The sequence below is a fragment of the Pongo abelii genome, chromosome 1 (assembly GCF_028885655.2).
Source record: "Pongo abelii isolate AG06213 chromosome 1, NHGRI_mPonAbe1-v2.0_pri, whole genome shotgun sequence".
NCBI lineage: Eukaryota > Metazoa > Chordata > Mammalia > Primates > Hominidae > Pongo > Pongo abelii.
Window position 1 is genome coordinate 125,000,678 of NC_071985.2, and position 24,877 is coordinate 125,025,554.

Here is a 24,877-nt window from a genome sequence, read left to right on the forward strand (position 1 = left end):
AATGGTAGCCTGAATTAAATTGTTCTCTAATTATTTCTATGTAGGCTTTATGCATTTGCCAAGGTTAGGCTGTTTTGTGGTAACTAACAAACCCCCAGGTCCCATTGGCTTTAAGATATAAAAGTTTATTTCTCACACATGCACTGTTTACTGTGGGTTCAGTGGCCCTTCAGAGTAGCTCCCTTTTAATCAGGGAACCCAGATCAGTTTGATCTTGTGACTTTGCCAACTTGACACATGGGTTCTAGGGTTGCTGATTTACAGACCCATAGCCTGGAAGTAAGCAGTGCCATTTTTTATCAAGTCCATTGGCTAAAACTAGTCACATGGCTTCAATCTAACTACAAGGGAGCTGGGCAATGTAATGAAACACATGGACTATTTGGTGTCTGTCTCTACCCCTGTTAGATTATATGCTCCTTTGCTGTTTGGAATATGTTTCTCATCTTTTGTGTCCACCCCTTAGTACCAAGTTCAGAGGAGTGGCACTTAATATCATGTTGTTGTTGCTTTTTCCCATAATAGGACTATTTCAACCAGAATATAATTTTTAATGGTGTTATAGGATGTGGCTAAATATTATTAAGCATTTGAGGTATCTCTTAACACTTCTTTTTGTTCAAGTTAGCCCTTTTTGCATGTTGTCTTCCTTGGGTTGGAAAACCTTCTATATTTCATGCTCTATATCCCTTAAATTTATCTAGTCTTCATTCACCCTGGAAATGATAATTACTTGACAAAAATGCAGTGCATTTCTGAATGAAGCACCTCATTTATATTAATATATGATTATGACAGATTATTAACTCAAGTACATTTGAAGTATGAAAAAAGATGTGTTAAGTTTATTTTGTTCATAAGACAAACTGTGCAACTTGGAAACAAATTTGAATGTTGGGTGATTAGTTTATGTCTTAACATTTGAGGATTTGCATGGATATAAAGGGCAGGCAGTTCCACTCTCCTTTTCCCTGAACTTGAGTTGACTTCTTCACATTCACTATGGCAACCTCAATGATCAACACATACAGGAGCTCTGAAGTGCATGCCAAAACTTTCCAACGTTAATAATGAATAGGTATGAACTCCACTATGCAAGCTTCTCTGAACAAGTCACTGCAAAGCTAATGTAATTTTAGGGTGTCGTTTCCTTCTCACAGTACACCACTGCGAAGGTCTAATCCCAGACAGCAACCTTTGTGGACATTTGCTTTTCCCCCCACTACACTACAAGACTAAGCCCCTTTGGTCCCCCCTTCTTACGCTGCCATTGACCAATATAGCTTGCTTTGCATCCTCTCAGTTTAAACAAAATAACATTGGAAGGGAAATATTGCTGGAGCAAACGACTTTGGTATAATGCATCTTTTCCTTTAGTGAGAGTGCAAGCCTCAGCTGCCCTAATATTTAACTGAAGCAGATCCCCATTTGCTTATCTGTTTAATTGCACTTTTATCTAGGCCAGCTGCTGCTCCTGCTGCTGCTATAGCCACTCCTAATTGGAAGGACATTGCTGTGGTATCTTAGTGGTTTAAAACTGAGTAACTGCTACCTAGAACCTGCACCCACATTGGTGTCTGAACCGGGCTCCTTTATAAATCATATTTTATATTTTAGCATAAAAGATAAGCTTTCAGGATACAATTTTATTTCAGCCTTCTACTGCTAGGCATTTTATCACAGTACTTTTATGTGAGCTGAAGATTGATCATTGATTTCATAACCAAAAATGACTTTAGTTCTGCATAATATTACTTAAAACTCATAAAGACAATTTTATACTTGAGTAGTTATTATTCCTTCCATCTATTTGGGTCAGTTTAATGGTACATTAATAATTATTAATGTGAATTGGAATCTATTATATGGTTGTATTCCCATTAGAGCCCCTGAAAAGACTTGAAATCAAAGCCTCTTTCTAAGTATTATTTATAGTTTATGGTTTGCTTTATTTTCTTTTTAAAACATTGCTGTATATCTGAGTAGTGAACATAACGTTTGTGAAAGTGAACTTTCTCCAAGATTTGATCAGTCCAACCATTTTTTGGTTGTAATGTCTCACAGAAACAGCACTTTAGTCATGATGATAAGGTACCTTCAAAAACTGTACTGGTAATTACTTTTTCTGTGGCCCCTGTTGAGACAGGCAGTCTTACTGGACATTGATTTGTTTAGTCTGAATAGAACTTCAGATAAGAGACAAAGCAAATTGTGCAATAATGTATGAATTGAGAGCCACTTGTATTGAAAAACAAATAAAATAGGACTGAATTTTATATTTAAACAAGTGAAAATTATTTAAATTTTCACTTGAAATTTAAAGCTTACATGAAAATTGTTTCTCTTACACGAATAATGCACATTGAGCTCTGTGCTGGCATTGAAGATGGAGTTCTGCAAAGGCTCCAAGCACCTCAGTAACACCACTTCTCAGAATATATTAAGCCAGTTGGGACATGATGAAAGAATGCAAGGTATAAACCCCTTGAGGCCCCATGAGTCACCATCTAGAAAGGTTCTTGAAAGGGGAAGAACGTTTTATAGTTTGATCAATAGGAACCTGAGAAGTAGGCTGTAGGGTAAATATAAGTTGAGGATTAAAAACTTTTGGAAACTTGAAGAATTGAATTACAATCCTAAGAAAGTTCCCAGGAGAAAAATAGAGATACAGAAAGAGAGACTTTTTCATCCCATCTCAACCAGCAGCCAACCTTTCTTCTAGGTCAGAGTACAGCCAAAATAGATTTGATGATAATCAGCCCTAATTGTCTCAGCTCTATTGCAGAACTAAGGCATGAACAGAGTTTTCTAGAGATCCAAGTGCCCACCATAGTAGTTTCAGGTGGATACCAAAAGGAAGTAAAAATGGGGTTGCAGGCTTCAAAACTTAGAGCAACTTTTCCATAGAATACTTCATACAAAAAGGTTTCTTATTCCATTTTTTCAGCCAGAATGAAGCTTTACTTTGAAAAATATATGTATTTTCAGTGTTGCAGTTGGGTTTTCCTTTCTCTCCTTACTGTTATTTTAGTGTCAGTGAACAGGCTATTGCATTGGTGTGGGTATGACAGTTTAGATTGTGTTTATAAAGGAGGCAGTCTGTTTAATGGTATAGCCACTGTCACAAGCACAAAAGCATAAATACAGGAGCCTGGCTAAGAATTTCTGAACTCAGATTCTAAGAGTTACTGATACTCCTTTGGCTTTTGCCTTATTCTTAGAAAATTTACAGAATCCTACCATGAAACATGATTAAATAAAAACAGACTTCCAGGAGCTGCTATTTATGTGGTACACTCAGCATGATCAGATCAGAGTGCAAACAGCTCTGTGCCATATCCATGAATGCAGCAGGCCTCTCATTGGCAGACGGTGAATGTGGTGGCCATGAGGACAGGAAGGGATGGCAAGGAGAAAGGCAAAGGGGAAGCCCTACTAAAGGACTCATGCCCTTGGAGTTGCATCCAGCACAAAGCCCCTGTTCAATTTTTCCTATCTGGGTTACACAGAGGAGGCTTTGTGTAGAGCATTTCTTAAAGCACCTAATCAGAAATGTGAGGAAAGTTGCTTCTCTTGATGAGACACCAGAGGAAGAAAGCAGGAGACAATGACAAGGGAGGAAATAAAGGAGGGATAGCTGAGTAAGGTAGACAGCTAAGTCTAGTTTGTTCCCAATGTTGTACCAGTCTCATCAATGCTGTGTCTGGGTCTCACAGCCTGTGGTGTTCTATGATGGATCCTTTCTTGTGCCAAGAGCTGGCCGCCTGGCAGCCAAACCCTGCACAAGATATGAAGAGCCTGTAAATGCAGGACTTCTGTTCCTGGATCTGCTCCTCTGATGAAGAGGTGCAAGTGTCTCCGTAGCTACTTGACCACCGTAAATACCATTGTTTCCTCTTCCTGGGGGTCACCCAGAGAACCCTCATGGAACGTGGTGTGACAACTACTGACACATGGGGTTATCATAGGTTTTATGCCATGAACAATACATTTAAAGTATGTTGTAAAAGACTTACTTTGCAAGGACCTAAAAACACTTCTATGGGAAGAATCAGAAAAAAATAATTATTTTTGAATTGAAATTCAGGTGCACACTCATTTATGAACACTGAACCCAAAAGAGCTGAGGTTTCCCCGATTTTGGAGCTCGTGTAGAAAGCTTTCCTCAATCTCCTTGGATGGAAAACTTAAACTGCTCCCACTGTTTAGTGCTTCCTGCAGTTTATGACTCTCAGTTCAGGCTCTAACTCACCAGTAGGGGAATAGGGATATTCTGGTATATATAGGTCTTTCTGGGCAAACCAGTGAAGCAAGTCTCACAGCTGTTCTGTTAAGAACCCAAGTTCTCCTAACCTGGGTTCTAAGCCTGGGCCGGCCAAATGGCACTTTTATAGAACCTCTTCCCAAACCAGCACTCTTGGGCGATCTTTCTTCTGAAACATTATGTGTTTCCAATAGGGAGGAAAAGAAGAAATGAAGTAACTTTTTGTCCAGGAATACTCCTTGTAAAGGCTGATTTCAGGGCTAGCAAAGATGCCTTCATAGAAGGCAGTTATTTGTGAAAGCCCAGGTGATGGGGTTTGAAATTGACAAAGGGATGAGGACTTAGCTTTTCTTCTGAAGGTGACTTTCTGCCCATGGATCTTCCATTTCCATTAATCAGAAGTATTCCTTAAAAAAAGAAAAAAAAGAAAAAAAAAGCTAGAGAGAAAATAAAAAACAAACCAACCTCCTGTTCCATGCCCGAGGCAATCTTCTTGTGTAAAGCAATCTGTGGCAGCTAGTCAGGTGTCCTGGCAGGAGTTTTCCCCTTCAACTCTGGCTGGGAGCTTCTTAGAATCTCTTAAAGAAACATCCTTTTGTGTCTGGTTTCTTTCATTTAGTCTAATGATTTTCAGATTTATCCCTATTGTTTTATGTATGAGTAATTCATTCCTTTTGCTGAATATTATTCAATATAGTTTAGTATTATTGGAGAATACTATTCCATATATGAGTATAATACACTTTTTAATCCATTCACCGGCTGACGGGCATTCGGGTTGTTTTCAGTTTGGAGTTATAGTGAATAACATTGCTATGAACATTTGTGTAAAAGTTTTTATATGGTCATATGTTTCCATTTATTTTGGGTATATACCTAGGAGTAGAATAACTAGATTATATGATAGGCATATGTTTACCTTTTTAAGAAAGTTCCATATTGTTTTTCAAAGTAATCGATATATGATCCTGTTTATATAAAATGCAACTACTATATAATGATAAAAAGCAGATCAGTGTTTGCCTGCAGCCAAGGGCAGGTGGAACAATTGACTGTAAAGGAAATGAAGAATTTGGCGGGGGGAGGGGGAGTTCCTAGAAATGTTCTGTATTTTTTTTTTGTTAAGGTGGTGATTTCACAGATATATATAACTATTGTAACTCATTAAATTGTGCCTTTTTAATAGATGCAGTTTATTGTACTTATTCATCAATAAATTTTATAAGAAAAAAAAAAAAAAAACATCCTACAGAGCTCCCACTTAGGCCTGCTCTTTCTGTCCTGATGTCTCTCTGTGGCATCCTTTCAGATGCTTCTTTAGAGGATCATTTTGGATGGGGAAAGTATAGGCCTGGGCTTATGATGATGAGGAATTTCCTGTCAGTTTGGAGAAGTTAGAACATGTATAAGTACTCCTGGGTATGGGGAAAGGAGGCAAAGACGCTGCCTACCAGTTTTCCAAGTGCCGTGTGCGCCCTTATCCCCAGAACGATCCTTTGCTCTTCTACCATAGCGCGCATTTGAAGATCTCAGGGCCCTTATAACCGTTAGGCATTTACAGGGACTGAAATGTAATGAAGGAATTGTTCTTCCTATTTCTGGAGGTAAACTAAATATGAAAAGAAAACTAGCATTAAAATCAATCCTGACTCAGTTTTTTTTAAGTTCCATCTTTAAATCAAACTGTATTTCTCCCAAAATTAAAAATAAAAGTTATAGCCACTTAAAAAACAATTCACACGAAATGTTGTACTATGTATAATTTGCAATTGTTACAAATAGTCAATGCAGTACCTTTGTTAGCTTAGTGTTTTTAGATTCTTAAAACAAGGTATGTTGAAAGAAAGGTTGCATTTAGCTTTCTCTCATGCATATAAATTTAGTGTAAGCCCCTGTTTTAAGGAGCTTTATGTGGTAGAACTGACATTGCTTAATAAACAATGGAAAAAGTTAAGCGTAACCTAGAAGTCATTTAAAACTGTGAGTCACTTTCCTGACAAGCCAATAGGGTAAGATAACCAAGGTTGCAAAATAATTACTAGCCCAGCCTGAGGGACCGTGGAAATATATTACAGGTATCAGTTAAGAAAACAAAGCAGTGGTGTTTTACCACTCTGCAGAGAAAGCTAAGGTTGCTAACCAAACAAAATAACTTTACACTGACAATGCCAATTTTTACATTTCTTTCAGAACAAGGGACACTCAAACTACCAGAGGTAAGATTAACATTTTAAATATTTTTTATAACCTTTGCATATCAAGTTGTTTGCTAACTTAACCAGGCTTGAGCTTTTACACTGTTAAATGTGCCTTTTAAAATAAATAGAAATAAACAGAAACAGAGGGAACAACCAAGTGATTGTGAACAAAATGCAAAAGTTAAATCCAAGGAATTTTCACAGTCACTGTCCAAAGATCTTAGGTAGAGAAAAAATGTGAATATTTAATCAAAGACTGTGTATGAAATGGGACTGTAAGTACAGAGGGAAGGGTGGCCCTTATCGCCAGAAGTTGGTAGATGCGTCCCCGTCATGAAATGTTGTGTCACTGCCCAACATTTGCCGAATTACTGAAATTCCGTAGAATTAGTGCAAATTCTAATGTTGTTCATCTAAGATTATGGTTCCATGTTTCTGGTACTTTTCCATTAGAGCAGAAAGATGATGATTATCACATCCTATTGATCAAATCAAGATCTGGTAACATTTCCTTTTGGTTTAACACAGTCTCCTAATGGCTTAGAAGTATGTAATCCATGTTACCTCTCAGAATAAAGTTACTTAAAACATCCAAAAAAAAAGTTATTTAAAAAAATACAAAAGATGATGGGATATGTAGGAAGTAAACAGCAAGTTGCCCATCATTAAATACTTTCCTATTGAAAATACTGTCAATGGTGTTGTTTGATGTTGTTTATATAGAGTTCCCCAAAGTTATAAAATTTCAGACAGAAAAGATTTTAATGGTTCCCAGACAATCATTGCCTTGGCCTTCAACCAAAAATAACAGATTTCTTACCTGACTGCCCACCCCCCTCCACAAATGGCCATAGTGAAACATTTTTAGAAATCATAGAAAAATAAAATACAAACTATGTTTGATCAGTTATATGAACCAAAAATACAGTAATATGAAAATTTCAAACTAACAATGATGAAAATTATGATTTATAAATTAATATCTAACAATTAAAACCTCTCTTTAAAAGTGATATTAGTATGTTTTTAATCTAACATCTAGTAAAAATAAGAAAAAGTACAACAAAATATAAGAGGTGCTTGTCTCTACTTTTTGCATAAGTACATAATTTGAACATATAGGATATCAAGAATGTGATATAAAGAGGCTCATATGCACCTAATCAGTGCATCTGTTGATTATATTTTAAAACCTAAAGTCTAGACCAAAGAATGCATAACAAGGTGATTTTTTTAATAGGCCATATGAGTTTCTTTAGAGCTAAAATAAATTAACCAAAGACTTCCTTTAGTGTTTCATTGACAGGTAAGATTTTTCATTAGGGCTATCAGGATTCTTCCAGCAGTGCCAAGGATCTTGCAAAGCAGCCTTCTTTCACTTTCTCATGCTATTATTATATTATTGAGAAAGAAACCTTGTAGAGTTCTGAACTTTAACTCAGTGTTACTTAACACTTATCCTTTTAGATATATGTATTATTTTTTCCAAGGAAGATGGTTTCATTTTATTTTAATTAAGTAATGTGAAGTGGGTGTGCTTACAGAAAGAAAATATGCCAATAAGAAGTGGGTAATAATTTTCATGTGATACTAAATAAGTCTCACAGGCACTTTTATACTTTTTACATTACACGTAAGCCTATGATGCAAGGAATTAATTTTCACATTGATTTTTAAAAATATATAACATCAGTTTTTTAGTGACTTGTTTCACTCTTCAATATAAGTATAATTTTTATTTACTGGGTGACTGTACTAAAAATCTCTATTTTGTGTAGATGGAGGATTATAGTAAGCTCTGAGGCTAGTCAATCCATTTGGAAGCTTGAGTTTGTTTTAAGGGAGCAATATAGCAAACTAATATTAAGAAGCAGCTCTCACCCTATACCAGGTGTGTTCACTCTCCAAGGCAGATGATTGTATGCTGCTCAGGAATCTTCTCATAAGTAAATAGTGAAGCACTTTTGTAATTTGTAAGCTCTGTGATTTTTATTTTTTCTCCTCTCTTGAAGACCTTCTTTCTCTCCATGTACCAGTTTATAGGCCTCCTCTGCTTCCCTTTCAATAGTTATGATTGTGAATTTTTTATTTTTAATTTTGCACTTTATTTGCGAGTTAGGTCAGTTTTCACTAGTCACAGGATCCGTGGGGCATCCATAACCATACCTGGGCTGTTCATCTCACGTCCCATTCTGGAGTGGACCTTCGGAAAGCTCCTCTGGCTCCAAGAAGCAAGTTTATCATTGCATACATATTTAGCTACTTTAAATCCATTTTTTTTTAGAGGGAAAGAAAGATAAGGTAATGGTAATGAGACAAGAAATAACTGCCAAATGCTTATAGAATTGAGTTTGTTTGGTTCCGGCCGCCCGCCGCCAGCCCACCACTGTTAGGTAGATCAAAGGAGACTGAGAAGGTCCTGGAGACTGATTCTCATGGTGGTGTGAGGCTGTAACTGAGAGCTCCAGGGGTGTACTAGATGTGCCCTCTCCTCCTTTCCCTTCTCTTCCTGCTGGGGACAAGGGCCTGTCCAGCTCCGTCCTAGACTTTTGAGAATATAGATTGGGGAGGGGAGTATAGGCATAGAGATGACAGAATGACAAATGAAATTTGCCCTTTAAAATTGTTCAAAATATGATCTGCTAAACATCTCCAGGTTTTTCAATATAAAATACTTTTTAGGTTCTTTTAAAGTATAAAAAAATCTTAGCCTCTCCAAATGCAGTTGGTTTAGGGAGGTGAAAATTCCTCCTATGTTTATTTTTTAAATACACCAGTTCATGGTTTATTCCACTGCACACCCTTCCTGCAGAAAGGTTTCTTTTTTCAGAGTGACTGATTTTCAGTGGATTTTCAGGAGAAAGAACCTAAAGTATAAGTAGTAAGGCACCTAAAGAGTAGAAGAATTACTTTGTGTGAATTTAAACATTTAAAATAACAAAAAACTAATAATCTATCACTTAATAATCCTTACCATGTGGCTGTAACTGTTCCAAGCATTTAAGGTAAATTAACTCATTTAATTCTCACTGCAAAACCTGTGAAGTCGGTGCTAGTATTATCTCCATTTTATAGATGAGAAAACAGGCACAGAGATATAAACTTAACTGTTTGTGTTCAAACTGAATTTGAACTTAGGGAGTATTCTGGAATCCATTCCCTTAATACTTGCAATGTGTAGCCTATTTTAATTCTAAATTCAAGGTGTAAGAATACAGAGTTGCTCTTGAAGTCAGGGTCCCCTTTTCACATTTTAAGTTTATATTTCCTACATGGGACTAATTTAGGCATTCTAGGAATCAAACCAAAGAGTTAAATTCATTTTTTTTTTGCATTCCTAGTACTTTGATAGTAGTAGGTATAAAATCAGTAGAAAGACAGCTTCTATTGTGCATTAAGAAGATGATGGGATATGTAGGAAGTAAATAGCAAGTTGCCCATCATTAAATAATTTCCTGTTGAAAATACTGTCAATTGTGTTGTTCGATGTTGTTTATATAGAGTTCCTCTAAATTATAAATTTTCAGACAGAAAAGAATTTTTCCTTAAATTAGTGTTCTTTCATATTATCAGACATGAGTCTGTAACTCATTATGCTTCCAATTTTTGTGCCTTGGCTACCAACAAATCTAGAGCAAAATTTTCCTTTCACTCACAGTGACTCTTGTTATAGCTTTTCTAGTGCAGCTATCCATCTTGCTCAACATAGCTTCAATGCTGATTTTAATGATCCTAGCAGTCTTTTACAAATCCATGTTGAAAGTAGTTGGAGTAAAAACCAAAATTACATTTTAAAAATTTCTCCAATTTGCTTTCACCTGAGAACCCTGCAAGTCTGCTGCATATGACTTTGAGGCCCTTAGGAAGGCTGGAAAAAAACCTCATTTCATCCATTTAACTTGTGAATGAAAACAACAGAAAGAACCCTGAGAGAAATCCGTGGCTAATGTGTGCTTAGCACAGCCAAGTGTGCTCTGAATGAAACCAAGTCTTCACACACTGATACAAACCCCAACACATAAAAAGAAAATTGCTTTTGTGAAAATCTAGATTGTATGATAGTCATAGACTCAGCATTTCATCCAGTTGCATAATAAAGAAGTGAAATCAAGCCCTTCTTAATTAGTGAGATTACTGTAGTTATTAGGTGGGAATGAGTTTAATGCTTTAGAAATAAAATATGTAGCCATGCATTTTCATAGATTTAAAATCTCTTGTTTTGTATTTCATCTGTAATTTTTGTAATGCAAAGTTGTTTTCTTACAGATTCATTTTCTATAATAAGAATTCATTTTTATGATTCACAAGCTGCATGTCTGTTTTGTTTTTTAAAGTGTTCAGATACAACTAGTCTATAATTAAAACACTATTCTCATTTAAGTATTGGCTAAAATCAGAGCTTCAGATCTTTGTTTTGAGGTTGTATACCTTCTTCAGTCTGGTCTGTGAGGCCCCATAAATAGCTGAGTTAGAGTTTTAGGAGATCAGTTTAAGGCTGTTGCTCATATGTCTTGGCTGGGAACATATTCTAACCAAGATGGCTGCTGAGCTTTGTTCTCTCCATCGCCACTATGACTTAACAAATTGAGTCCCAATATTTGCAGTTGGCTACCAAAAACATTTTTTTTCTTACTGTTATAAGGTACCAACAACTTATCAAGTGTAATGATATACACGTGGAAGACTTACTAGAAAAACAAATAAAACAAACTTTAAAACCATATTCTGATCAAATTTAGTCATACTTTTACTTGGAAAATGTGCAACATTCATTTGCTTTCCAAAGTGCCAGTAGTAATACAATTTAATAGTGCAAAATTACCAACACATATTTGTTCTGCTTTGTTTTACTTTTCTGCACAGAAACGGACCAATGGACTGCGAAGAACTCCTAAACAGGTGGATCCAGGTGTGTTTCTGATTAAACCTTCCGTAATCATGGCTTCAGCTAAGTGCTTATGAAAGTATATGGGAATTGCTGTGGAAAGTCAGGCATATTGTTGGCCTTTGTTCCTCATAATTTGGTGTATAATGTGTGACCAGGAGGTCACGGTCTAACGTGTAAATCATTCACATGAGTAACTACCAGCAACCACCAGCATTGCACTCTTTCCACAGTCAGCAGTTGAGCTGGTTATTTGCTTACTGAACAGCCTCAGGGTGCCTGGTTAATGCTTACATATCCAGCACCCTCCCTGTGTTCCTTTGTAAATCTAATAAGAAAACCAACCAGCTAGCTGGCACTTAAAAATTACTGTTTTCTAAGTAAGTAGGGGAGAGCATAAACCAGACAACTGGTACCCACCCCCCATCTGAGAAAATTTCTTAATTCTATATCCGTGCTATTTTATAATAGCAGCATGTTTTTTGGGGACTTTGTGACAAGTTTCTTCTCCGGAGACCAATTATTTGTCTGCAGAAAATGTTCAGTTGTTTTCTATTTAGCATTGTGAGATTTGCCCTGTCATTATGTTAGTATAATTATTTTTCATCCATTATGCAATGCCTTCCTTCCACAGTTTAATTACCAAAGATTTTTTATGTATGTGGATCCTTTTGTTGTGAGTAAAAGGTATTCACAGTTAAAGGATTCCAAATACACTAACTTGATGATAAACCAAGGGGAACATGAGAAATAGAGTAGCTTTGCTGGAAAATAATCTGGACTATGTATTTCATTTTGTTTTCCCATCATAAGTGGTATTCACCTAGTTGTAAAGTTTAGTTTTCAAAGCATTATAGTTTATAACTGAAACCACACCCATGGTAGCCTTGCCAGTTTATGAGCTGTTTAAGATTTATAGGAGCTTTGTTGCCTCTGGCTAGAAATTGCCTCACTTGTGTCCTGAGACTAGTTTAAACCTTTTAACTACAAAACAAATTTGAAGCCATTAAAAAAACAGGGGTCCTGGTTTACTTTTTAATAGTTCTGACTTTCCCAAGACAATATCCTTTGCAGAGGACTCCCTGCAATAATATTTAGAAGTGACTTTCTCTATTATTTTCAGTAGGGGTATATGACTGTGAACATAATATTTTTGTCTTATTTTGTGTGTGTTATAGTATTGCTGTTTCAGAAAAATTACTTAACCTTTATAAATGTTATTTTTTTAATGTATTTTTTCTTTCTTCTCCCCTCAGGGAAATGCATTTTTATATTTGTAGTGTGTCAATAGGAACATATTTGACTGAACCATTTATAGCCAAAATTTTCTAGAATCCCTTACATTATTTAGATTAGTAAATTCCCAGATTATAAATATGGCAAAGTAGAACAACAATAAAACAAATTTATACTCCTTTATCCTAAAGGTGATGGCTTTGTATAGGTACAGTTTTTTTGTTTTGTTTTGTTTTTCTATTTGTCCAAAGACTTTAGAACTTCATGAAGAATCAACTTACAAGAGAAGCGCTGTTGTATGTTATGTTTGTAAGAACATACGTGGCTGGGTGCAGTGGCTCACGCCTGTAATCCCAGCACTTTGGGAGGCCGAGGTGGGCAGATCACGAGGTCAGGAGATGGAGACCATCCTGGCTAACACGGTGAAACCCCGTCTCTACTAAAAATACAAACAAAAAAAAATAGCTGGGGGTGGTGGCGGGTGCCTGTAGTCCCAGCTACTTGGGAGGCTGAGGCAGGAGAACGGCGTGAACCCAGGAGGCGGAACTTGCAGTGAGCCGAGATCGCGCCACTGCACTCCAGCCTGGCGACAAAGCGAGACTCTGTCTCAAAAAAAAAAAAAAAAAGTTTTCCATTATGTATAATAAATGTATATGAGTGTATTGTTCCTTTTTCCATATTTTTGGAAATAAAAAAACTAAACACTTGATGATCTTGCCTGTTGAAGCTGCTGATATATAGTAAGCCTATTTCTTCCCACAGCTGTCTTTTGATTTAGGCTTGACTTACGTATTTAAAGTTGCTTGACTTTTGGATCTCTGCCTGTTTCTGCTGGTTAGTTGCAAAGCTTCTTTGTTCAAAGTTAACCCTTGCTTGATGACCAGCGTGCCTTGATCCTCATGTGGCTATTGTTTAGAGATTTTCAGATAAAATGTTTAAACAAGGGATCAGTAAAGTTGAGTCTGCGTAGACAAACTGCTTCCACAATGCATTATTTGCTGTTAGTATTTCTACCATGGAAGTTCATTTGATTTTTTTTATCCTATAGTTAATTTACTTAACATCTCCAAGTGCCAACACATGACTTTGCAGGGCCTCACTTAAAGTGGCTTATAAAAGCAACTGATTAAAGAGTTTAGGAGGCCAGGTGTAACTACTTCACCAGGTCCAAATTTCAGAGCCATGTTCAAAGGTATATTATATATATTCTCTATAGCCCTTTTGCATTGGAAAGGAACTTAATGCATAGTCCAATGGGTAGTAGGTGCTTAATAAATGCTACATGAATTAATAAGTGATGATACAGTTTTTATGTGTGCATTGACATTCTTTCTTTTTAAATTCCTCCTGCTGATATACTAATGAAACACAGCATAGTCTAGTGGTGGGAAGCATGGCTCTGAGCCATGTTGCCCGGGCTTGGGACTGGCCTTAGCTGTTTACTTGCTGTTTGAACTTCGGCAGCTTGCCTCCTCTCTCTGTGCCATAGTTTCCTCATTTGTAAAAGGAAATGAATAAGAGGACCTACCTTACGTTGTTGTTGTGAGCATTACGTGAGCTAATATATGTAGGCCAGGCAAGGTGGCTCATTCCTGTAATCCTAGCACTTTGGGAGGCCAAGTGGGAGGATGACTTAAAGCCAGGAGCTTGGGACTCTGGTGAGCTGTGATGGCACCACTACATTCCAGCCTGGGTGACAGAGCAAGACCTTATCTCAAGAAACAAAAGAGCAAGTAAAGTACTCTGAAAGGTGCCCAGTATATAATAAATGCTAAGTATAGCAATTACTATATTAACTAGTTTATATTAGAGCATGTTCTTTCATATTGGACATTTTGTCATGTGAAGGAGAGTAATATTAAACAGACCCTGAATTTTATGTTGAATTTCTATTGAAATAAGAAGCTACATAATCACAGTCATTTTCAGATTTGTTGTTACCCCCTTAATCTAATGGCTTTCATGATCTTTTGCTTATCTTTACCAATAAACGTAGTCAACTGTGATAGTTGAGAGTTTTTTTTGGTGAAATTATTACTGTTTGTTATTGCAATAAAGAAGCAAAAAAAATCCCAATCCCAATATTGAAAACATATATTGTGGGGTTTATTCAAATCCAAGAAAGGGTGAACTGTAGGTTTGCATTGTAGCTTGTTAGCACATTTAAATCATTCACTCCCTATTAATAATTGTAATTAATCTTTATAGACAATATTTGCAAATGGCTTTGCTCTTTATTTTTTCCTGTCTTCTATTGTGTGCTAATAAAAGTATCAACTTATAATCTTGACTGCTTTTATAAATATAGTAATGTATTAGATGCAAATTCTGGTAGCTCTTTTGGATTTCTTAAATGTAGCAGGAAATTTTCATCAGTTTGTACTTTTCTTCCTAAGACAGATGTTGGTATCAGGAAAATAACACTTGTAACAGACATATCAATTATTTCAGGAACACGGAGGTGCTAGGCCTTTTTCAAGAACATGAGATCATAAATCTCAAGAAAATCTGAGCACTGATGTAATATTTTTCACCTAAAGTGGCACTCAAGGTCAAAGTTACCAATTAAATTTTAATACTGAGCTTTAAAAATTTCCTTCTGTCTCAGTGTAGGAGATACAAGATTTATTTCAGTTTGCATGTGGCAAATCTGTATACCAGGGCATGTATTGTTTTCACTGGGTCCATGTTTTCAGATTATTGCAAAATTGTCTTAGATTTGTGGAACTCATAGCATCCTGCATTTAAGCCTACAGTCACTAGCTTTTAAACACTTCAGGCCATCATTCTGTGTTGTGCTGCCTAAAGATTATGTGGAGTAGATGGGAAATGTTTAAATAGTTTACACCCTTTCTGATCTTAAGTTATTCTTGTGCTTTGTGATAACCTTGAATAATAAATGAATAGGTAATGATTAAATTGATAAGAGTCCTTTCTGACAACTCTTCTTTCTCAGATGCTCATTGTTAGACTCTTGATTACAAAGAGATGCATGTGGCTTAGAAAAACTGTCTTTTCTTATTCACCAAGGAGATGTCTTACTGTTTTGTAGCAGAGACATCTTCAAAGGTGGTCACTTCCTCTTTCAGGTGGATAGGATTGACATATAACGCCATTCTCATTTGTTATTGTATGAAGAAAGGAATCTAAGAAATCTTTCTTTCATTACCAATTTCATTTCTTATCTGACATTAAGCACAGGATTGTCATTAATTATAAAACATGGCCCCTTTCCGCAAAGAATTTATATTCTTCCTAGGAAAGGAATAGATACAGACACAAAGTTCTGATTGCATAAATGCATGTATATAAATGTACATATAAATTTTTTAAATATTATATACTATTTTTATGCAGATTTATTACTGTATAGCAGTGTCTTAAAAACAATTAGTGAATCATTTAATAAACATATAAAAAGATCTAGGATTACACAATACATACAAGAAAGCAAAACAAATTGGGAAACACAAATGTCTCAAATTGCTTTTAAGCTGGGTTACGTATAAATGTTTTCATTTATATAAATAAAAATTTTTATACTGGTTTATAGTATTGAATTACAATTTAATACTATTGTTCTTAGTGTTTTAATTTCAAAGGATTGTGAAATTTATTCCAAGTCTAAACAGAATTGTTGATTTCTTTTAGATTTGCTTTTAAATGTAATATCAATATGTTCAATAGAGAAATTTTATATTTTTGTTTCCAAATACAAAACATTGAGAAAAATAACAACACAGTGTTTTTAAATGCACTTATCTAAAAATACATTTTATCTCTTTTCTTTTTTATGAGGGAGACAAATGCATATTCCTGAAGGTTTTAGTAAAGGAGCTTTTTTCTATAATAGTAAAGTTTCTATAGATTAGAATATTTCCATATTAATCAGTCAAACCTGCTTCTGTCTTTTCTATCACCTCCAAAACTAATTTCTCATCAAATATAAATCCTAATCTAAATATTGGGAACATAATTGTAAATGTGTAAAAATATATTTCACATTGAAAGAAATGAACTTGAAAAAACTGGGACAGTAAACCCAGTGATTAAGATTCATTGCAGAGAAATGAGAAATCCAAGCTGTGAACAAATGCCGAGGAGCATGCTCTGGTTTTTAAAATAGCTGACTTTTTTTCAAGCTTCTATTAAACCATGGGCAATAAGACTAGTTTTGCACTAGGACAGTTGATCTTCTTTTAGTCATTTTCAGGACTACCTTTCTGATTCCCTTTTCCGTGGTAACAGATTTCTGAAATGAGCACCACAACCCCTTGCTCACATCTTTCTTGGTTGGAGGAGGATTTATTTCTCCCCTTCAAGGCTCATTCCGAGTTCACAAAGGATCACTACTGCTGTTGTTTGTCAGGTCTGTGCATGCCTTGCCAAGCCTGTCTTTTATACTGGTCAGGCACCTTCAGAATCAGAACAAAGGTGAGGTGAATATCTGGAGATGTGCATGGCGGTGCTTTTAGATGGAAAATATACATCAGTATCATGACTACTGAAATAACAGAATGTTTGAATTATATTTAGAACCTACTCTGGGCCATTTATGCACTTCTAACAATTTCTATTATTGTAGTAGTTATGTTTTAGAAGATAAAGTATGTATCTATTAAATATTTAGAAGAAAATCCTGAAAAAGAAGTAATGAACCTAGTGAGCTACTTCGAACATTTATCATCAATAAACTGTTCCCTGCTTAGAACATCAGATATGGAGTGGACTTCCTTTCCCATATCTATGGTTATGCTGGTTGAATACCATTCCATTTCAGGAAAAGAAGGATATGCCATGTAATGCTAAGTAGATAAAGAAAATTCAGTAATTTCTTATGGGCCAGCAACCTCTGAGAGGCAGATAATTTTGTTTCAGCACTTAGGTCTGAAGTAACTTAAATGAAAGGAACCAACTGGGTCAAAACATACTGACTTTCTATAACAATATTTGATGCAAATGATATCCAGTTGATTTCAGGAGAGGACATTGATAAAGTAATTCTTAATGTAATTTATGATCTTATTTATACTACAGTTCTATATACAAATAGCAAGATTATTATCAAATTAATTAGAACCCTGGAGTGCTATTTGTGGAATTTCTGTCAAAATGACTCATATTGGCAATTAGTTATCTTTCAGCATGTTCAAATCAAGCTGATTTCTAAATTTTTAATTTGAATGAAAATAAAAGCTTATATTAGGTTCTTATAATTGTTTTTATGGATCGTTTTTCTTTTGAGGCTCATTCGTTTTCTTCTATATAGGTATTAGAAATATATGGAAGTTCCTCTGCCTTTGAGGAACTTGGAATTTTGCTGGAGAGTTAAGACATACAAACATAAAATGTCAAAGTAATATTGTATAGTACATGATGAACTACCAAAGTGTCATCTAGGTTATGAATGATCTGGTTGACTGTGAAGGCAGATGAGGGAGAATTTTTTGCAAACTGAAGGACACAGGACAAGGAAACAAAATATCTAAATAGACATCAGTAAAAGTAAGTTTACTAGAACTACATATGTTTAAATGAAGTTATCAGTCTGTTCCTAGGTTTGGGTCAGTTCAATTATATACCAACCAATATGCTTTTGATTACCAAGTGACAAAAACCCATTTCAAACTAGCTTAGGAAAAAAAAATTGAGAGTTTTCTGACTTAGGTGACTGGGAATTCCAAAGCATTTTGGCTTCAGGCAGAGATGGATCCAGGGACTCCAACTGATATCATTAGGGTTCAGTTTCTCTTTGTGTCTTAGTTCTCCTTTCTCCTCTATTGGCTTCTTGTCAACATGCACCTCACAGAGGTTTTTCTCATGTGGAGGCAAAGTTGTCTGTTAGCAGCTCTTCATGTACATTGTCCCCACAGCTGGTTAATTCAGAGAAAATAGAACATCTTTCTCTCAGTAAATCCAGCAGAATCTCAAGGAGAGCTTTAATTGGCCTAGCCTAGACCATGAGCTCTTCTCTGAAGCAATCACTGCAGCCAGAATGCTCTGTTGATTGGCCAACCTGGCTTCTGCACTCACTTCTGAGGTGGGAAGTGGGACTGAACTAGCTTGTCCACATGGAATTTTTTTTCTATAATTCTGTTTACAAATGAATAGGAGAGAGGAAAGAGAGGCTTGGTTTTAGCAGATTAAAATGTACATCTCTTATTGTGTGCAACAAGTTTCAGACAGTTTTCATCCTTGGGCATACTGTGCCTAGGTTTTCCACCTCTCCTACCTTGTCCTTTTTCCATTTGTAGGATCCTCTGTTTGATAGTTCTCTGGTATCCAAAATGGTTGATCTGGAGAAGTGAACCTAAAATAGGAACTGGAGATTCCCAACAAAGGTTTATTCCAACTGGAAGCTTTTTCTTTGCAGTGGTAAAAGAAAACACTAATTTTCTTGCCACATTTTTGATCTTCCTGTAGCCCTGTCATGGTACCTCACTGTTTTTAGACAGTGATCATCCTTTTTTCTACTGTTATCTACTCACATGTTAGTATAGATTGGTTTATCGGATTAGAGAACTGAGGAAACAGAACCTAACACAGCATGTTTTGTGGGGACAGAATTGAAGAAAGGTGCCATCCTTAAAAGAAAGGTCAGGGTAAGAATGTGGGAGAGCCAGATAATACAGCTCTTAAGGCATTAAATTTAAGCCACTACCTGCTTCACGGCAATAAAGGAGTAACGAGGAAAGAAAGAGAAGGAAAGATCTTTTTAAATTTTATCTGTATTAAACATATTCATGCATAACAGCACTTTTAATCTCCAACGGTAGCCCTGTGTGGTGGTATAGACCAAGGGTTCTACAGTGGCACAGATCTGGATTTGTGTCCTGCCTCTCTACTAACTAGCTATATGATCTTAGACAAATAAACCTGCTTATCGTCTCTAAAATGGAAGTAATAGTAGCAGCCATCTCCTAGTATTATTATGAAGATTAAATGAGATAATAAAGTATCAACCAAGTTTAGGACATACTAAGTGCTCCGAAAATTATGATGATAGTGGTGGTTATTGATACATATAGATACCTGTATTTTCTATTGCTATATAACAATTTACCATGAATTTAGCAGCTTTAAACAACACACATGTGTTATCTCAGTTTCTGTGAACCAGAAATCTAGGCATGGCTTAGTTGGGTTCTGTGCTTCAGGGTTTCTTACAATACTTCACTTAAGATATCGGCCAGGGCTGGATCTCATCTGAAGGCTCAACTGGGGACGGGTTCACTTCCAAACTCACGCTGCTTTTCGCAGGATTCCATTCCTTTTGGACTGTTCAACTGAGGGCCTTATGACCTGGAACACTTGGCCAGAAGCTGTCCTCAGTTCTTTACTACATGGACCTACTCACCATGGATGCTTGCTTCATCAGAATATGCAAACCAAGAAGGTGATAGGGTTTCCTTGCAAGGTGGACATTAAAATGTATAATATAATCACAGAAGTGACATCCCATCACCTTTGCCATATTCTTTTGGTTACCTACATTCAGGGAAGGGGATTAAGTATTTCAATACCAGGAGGCAAGGATCACTGGGGTTTTTCAGCAGAGGAAACCAAAGTTCTGAGAGGTTAAGTACTTCAACCAAGGTCACACAGCACTCGGTGGGTGCCAAAATTAATTGCAGCGTATTTGGCTTTAGAGACCTTATCCTTCTAGACATCTTCTGTATATTTTACTTATGTCAAGCTTTGGACAGAGAAAAGCTTATTTCCTGTGGTCTAGCTGTATAGTTCTGTGCAAGTTAGCAGTGGGATCTGGTCTGATTTTCAGAGTTCATTAGTGGCTGCTGTTACCAAGCAGATTTATGGGTGATTTTATTTTATGCATTGTTAATTTTGAAAATGTTAATCTGAAATTGCTACAGTATTTCAATTAATTTGGGCGATTAAAACTTAGCACCAGAAGAATCCCTACCAGAAGATAAGACAGCTAATTAGAGGTTCTGAAACAAACAACTGTAGACACTGGCACTGAAACACGCCATGTGGATGGCACCCAGCAGAACTCACTCTGCTTAACAGTTTGGAAATGGAAAGAATAATTTCTGGCAGTCTAAATATTAAACTTGAATGCAGTTGAATTTTTTAAAAGCTATTTTAAGGAGTTAACTATTTAAATCAGTGTATAATTTTTAAATATCATGCAGTTCTGAAAAACTACCTTCAGATTATTTTGCAGTGTTGGCTTTTGGATAACTGCAGTGGTGACAGAAATACAATAGATATTTGTTGTCCAAGTATTATTTAAAAATGAGGCAGCATAGATTTTTAAAAAAATAACACTTGAGCTTCTTTTGCTAGAGTTTTTCATTTTGTAAAGTTTATCGTAAAATATTCGGAAAATATAAGGAAGTGTAGAAAAAGTTCTCTGGACAAATTACCTGTAATCCTCTCACTCAACTAATCACCCTGTATACTTTTGTTACACACTTTTTTCCTCATATGTTTCTTTTTTATGTGCAGCCACATGTTTATTAAATGCCTATGTTTCCAGTTTGATATTCTCCTTTTATCACTTAATTTTGTTTCATTGAGCATATTTGTTGATTCATTTGTTCTTTCAACTGTTTGACAAGTATACTGACTTGGTGTTAATTGTACAAGAATCAACAAGATGTGTTTTCCCTCACACAGCTCCCTATGTCCTGGAGCAAAGGTAATGGTGAAGATTTGAGATCAGGGAGAAACAGAGGGTATGCTTAAAAGAGACATAGACTTTAGATATGTGAGCATCAGGAAATGATGTCTAACCTGGAATCCAGGATATAAGCAGGGATCAACAGCATCTGAATGGAGAGAAGAGGGTTGCAGGCAGAGGGAACAGCTCCAAGAAGGGCCCTGAGTTGGAGAAGGCACAGGATGGTTAGGGTTGGAGCAGGAGAGCCATTCACAAAGAGAATGGAAGGAAAACCAAGGCAGGATCTTGGTTGATGCACATCAAGGAATTGGACTTTATTCTGATGAACAGATTGAGCCCTTGGAAGGGTTTTATCCAGAGGAGCGACATGGGCAGCTAGGACTGGTTGAAAAGATCATCTTAGCCGCACTTGAATCTTGAATCATTAAATACTCTTCAGAAATAAGGAAGTGGATTTTAGTATAATTTATTGTTGAACATTAGTCTTTCTAATTTTTATTTTTATAAATGCTTTGAGGAACATCTGTACATGAACATACTTTTCCATATAGCTGGTTATTATTTAACAATGGCATCATAGAGGTACAATATCTGGGTCAAAGCATATGAACTCCTAGATTTTGGATGTAGATGTTGCCAAATTTACCTTTTAGAAATGTTACATTGAATTATATCCCCACATATTATTGGGGTATGAGAATATGTCTTATTTTATGCCCACCAACCTTGTATTATTCTTTTCACTATAAGTCATTAGATAGGAAAATAATAGTATCTTACTATCATATTATAGTAGTTGATACCATAATATGAACTTCCTTGATTTTTAGTGAGATAGAATATTTTAATGTTTTTGGCTATTTGTATTTTTTTCTGTGAATTATCTATTATGCTTCCCCCCTCTTTCTATTCAAGATTTGGTGCTTTTCTAAATTACTTGTAAGAATATATGTGTGTGTGTGAGAGAGATCAATCTTACATTTATTGAAAATATTTTTATATTTTTTTTCTGGTGTATTTGTTTCTATATAAAGTTTTAAATTTACCAGGGGTCAAAGTTACAGACATTTTATTTATGATCTGTTTTACTGCTTTTATGCTTAGAAAATTTTCCCTCCTCTGACCTATTAAACACCTACTTATAATTTTATTGTTTAATTTTTGTAGCATTTGGCCATTTAACTTATTTTTAAGTAATAACTTATTTAACTTATTTTTATTTAAGGAATAGATTTTAATTCTGTGACTAATTCCAAATGTACATTAAAATGTTTTTCAGGATTTACGTTACAAGATTTTACAGAATTTAAATTTATCTTTTTTTTTTTTTTTTTTTTGAGACAGAGTCTTGCTCTGTTGCCCAGGCTGAAGTGCAGTGGCAAGATCTTGGCTCCCTGCAACCTCTGCCTCCCAGGTTCAACCGATTCTCGTACCTCAGCCACCCAAGTAGCTGGGATTGCAGGCATGTGCCACCATGCCTAGCTAAGTTTTTGTATTTTTAGTACAGGCAGTGTTTCACCATGTTGACCAGGCTGGTCTCAAACTCTTGGCCTTATGTAATCCTCCCGCCTTGGCCTTGCAGTGTGCTGGGATTACAGGTGTGAGCCACTGCACCCAGTCTAAACTTATCTTTTTTGTTGTTGCATAACAACCACAATTATATTGTGTACTTTTTGTTTTGTGCTTTATTATACACATGGCTTGCTAAAATTGTAAGTTATCTTGTGCAAAGCATGTCACAATACATGTTCTGTATAGATAGGAAATTACATTTTAAACAAATATAAATACTTAATATTGAAATGATCAGTTTTGTTTTGTTTTGTTTTGTTTTTGGTAAAATATGACAAACTAAGCCTAACTTCCCCAAGGATTTTTAGAAGTAGGAAGAAAAATATTCTGTAGCTCTGCCTTTTGAGTTCAGAGTAGCTCCTCCCATTGTTCTTATTTCCTTTTGTACATATATGTCTCCCTTTATTTTACAAATCTTCCTTATCTTAATTTACTCTGCTGCTCCTGGGAGTGAGACTAGACCTATTATTTTAAAAGAGCTTTAATTTTAGTAATTTTTCATCAAAGTATGAAAATTTCAACTTCTACTTTATTTGAAGTATGCAGTAGATATGTTCTCATTTCAAAAACAGTGTGGAGATTCTACACTTTCAAGTTCTAATTTGGAAAGTCTTATATGTCATCATGAAAATATTAGGTGTTTAATAAATAGACTTTCTTGGAGAAGTCGGTTGTAAGCAGGTAGAATAATGACTTTGGATTCCTGCCTGGCGTGTTGCCCCTTATGATCTGTTCACAGAACATGCTTCTGGATGTCCAGATATTAACAGTTGTGATCATAGCTACCTATTATATTAAATGCCCCAACAAAATCGTGTGATGTCTTCAGTTCAGGACAGAGCTTTCCTTCTTGGGAGTAAGAATTACCCTTTCAGTTTGTCTAGAGGACATGTACATGATTAGATAAAACATGAAAGCGTACATGTATTTCTCTACCTCCACCTACCATTATAGTCCTAACACTACAGCTTTTCACTCCCAGAGGAAGAAACTTTGCCATTTCAAAAAATGGTAATGCCATGCTTTGGGGATCCCAGATTTAAATACTTTGTGCATCTTCCATTTAAATTCAAGCAGTATCCAAGAACAGAATCTGGCCAATGATTTTGAGAAAACGAAATGGCAACACCTTCTTGGAATCTCAAACTGTTCAAGGATTTTTTTTTTTTTCTAGCAAAACAGGAAGAAATTGGGGAAAAAGCATATGGACTCAGGTTGAGCATATGATGTATTTTCAACTCAAGTCGGCACTTTACTCATATTTGTAGTGTGACTTAAAATTAATTTGGGTGAAGCACTCAGATTTGAGGGAGGAAAAAAAATCCCTATTTGGGACTAAGTCAACATTTGTGGCATCTCATTAATCGCTGCCTTATGTAACTGCTTTCCCCCCACCTAAAGAGAAGCTACTGGGTTGAGAAAAGTTTATAATATTAATGCCAAGTACAGATCTTGCCTCTCTCAAAAAGAGTTCATTAATCACCATCGAAGCACAAGAACAAACATACTTCATGTCTCTTGCCAGTTTTTTTCAATAACATTTCTGAAAGGCAAAAAATAAAAAATAAAAAAAGTGTTTAATCTTCATTTGCAAAGGTTTTAATTTGGCTGTTATTTAATTTGTGATAATGTTATGTAAATTTAACATGCTCTGAGAATGCCCGGGCATAGGGTATAGAAGTAGAGTGCGTTGGTTAAGAGTTTGGGCCCATGGATCAGAGAGATCTGGATCCAGATTCTTGGCTCTGTTACCTCCTCTCTGTGTGGTCATAACACAGGCAAAGCACTTCAAGCTCAGTGCTTGGCACGGGATAGCTGGCCAAGAGCCAGCAGTGATGGAAATTCTTACTCTCACTGGTAGGAAGCAGTATGGGCATCAAGTTTGAAAACATGACTTTCAGTCCAAGCTGCTGTGCAAATCTTTGGACAATTTAATAAGCCTCAGTTTTCTAATCTGTAAAATGGAGATGAAAATACTCACCCTACCCACATACACTGGCACAAATGATATAATGTATTAATCAGGATAGAAAACTGAACCTAGCCATGGCATACAAAATCATGTCATATAATTT

At 35.9% G+C, this 24,877-nt stretch overlaps 1 protein-coding gene across 3 annotated transcripts in view; it reads left to right on the forward strand.

The window, feature by feature from the left end:
• The window catches only part of VAV3 (vav guanine nucleotide exchange factor 3), a 398,937-nt gene that overhangs the window by 276,788 nt on the left and 97,272 nt on the right, over positions 1-24,877 (forward strand). For 2 of the 3 annotated variants that reach the window (XM_024235630.2, XM_054530500.2), the window contains exons 18-19: positions 6,455-6,480; positions 11,326-11,371. The exons of the other annotated variant lie outside the window; for it this stretch is intronic. In XM_024235630.2, coding sequence (XP_024091398.1) covers positions 6,455-6,480; positions 11,326-11,371 — 72 coding nt within the window. The remainder of the gene's footprint in view (positions 1-6,454; positions 6,481-11,325; positions 11,372-24,877) is intronic. 3 annotated transcript variants of the gene reach the window in all.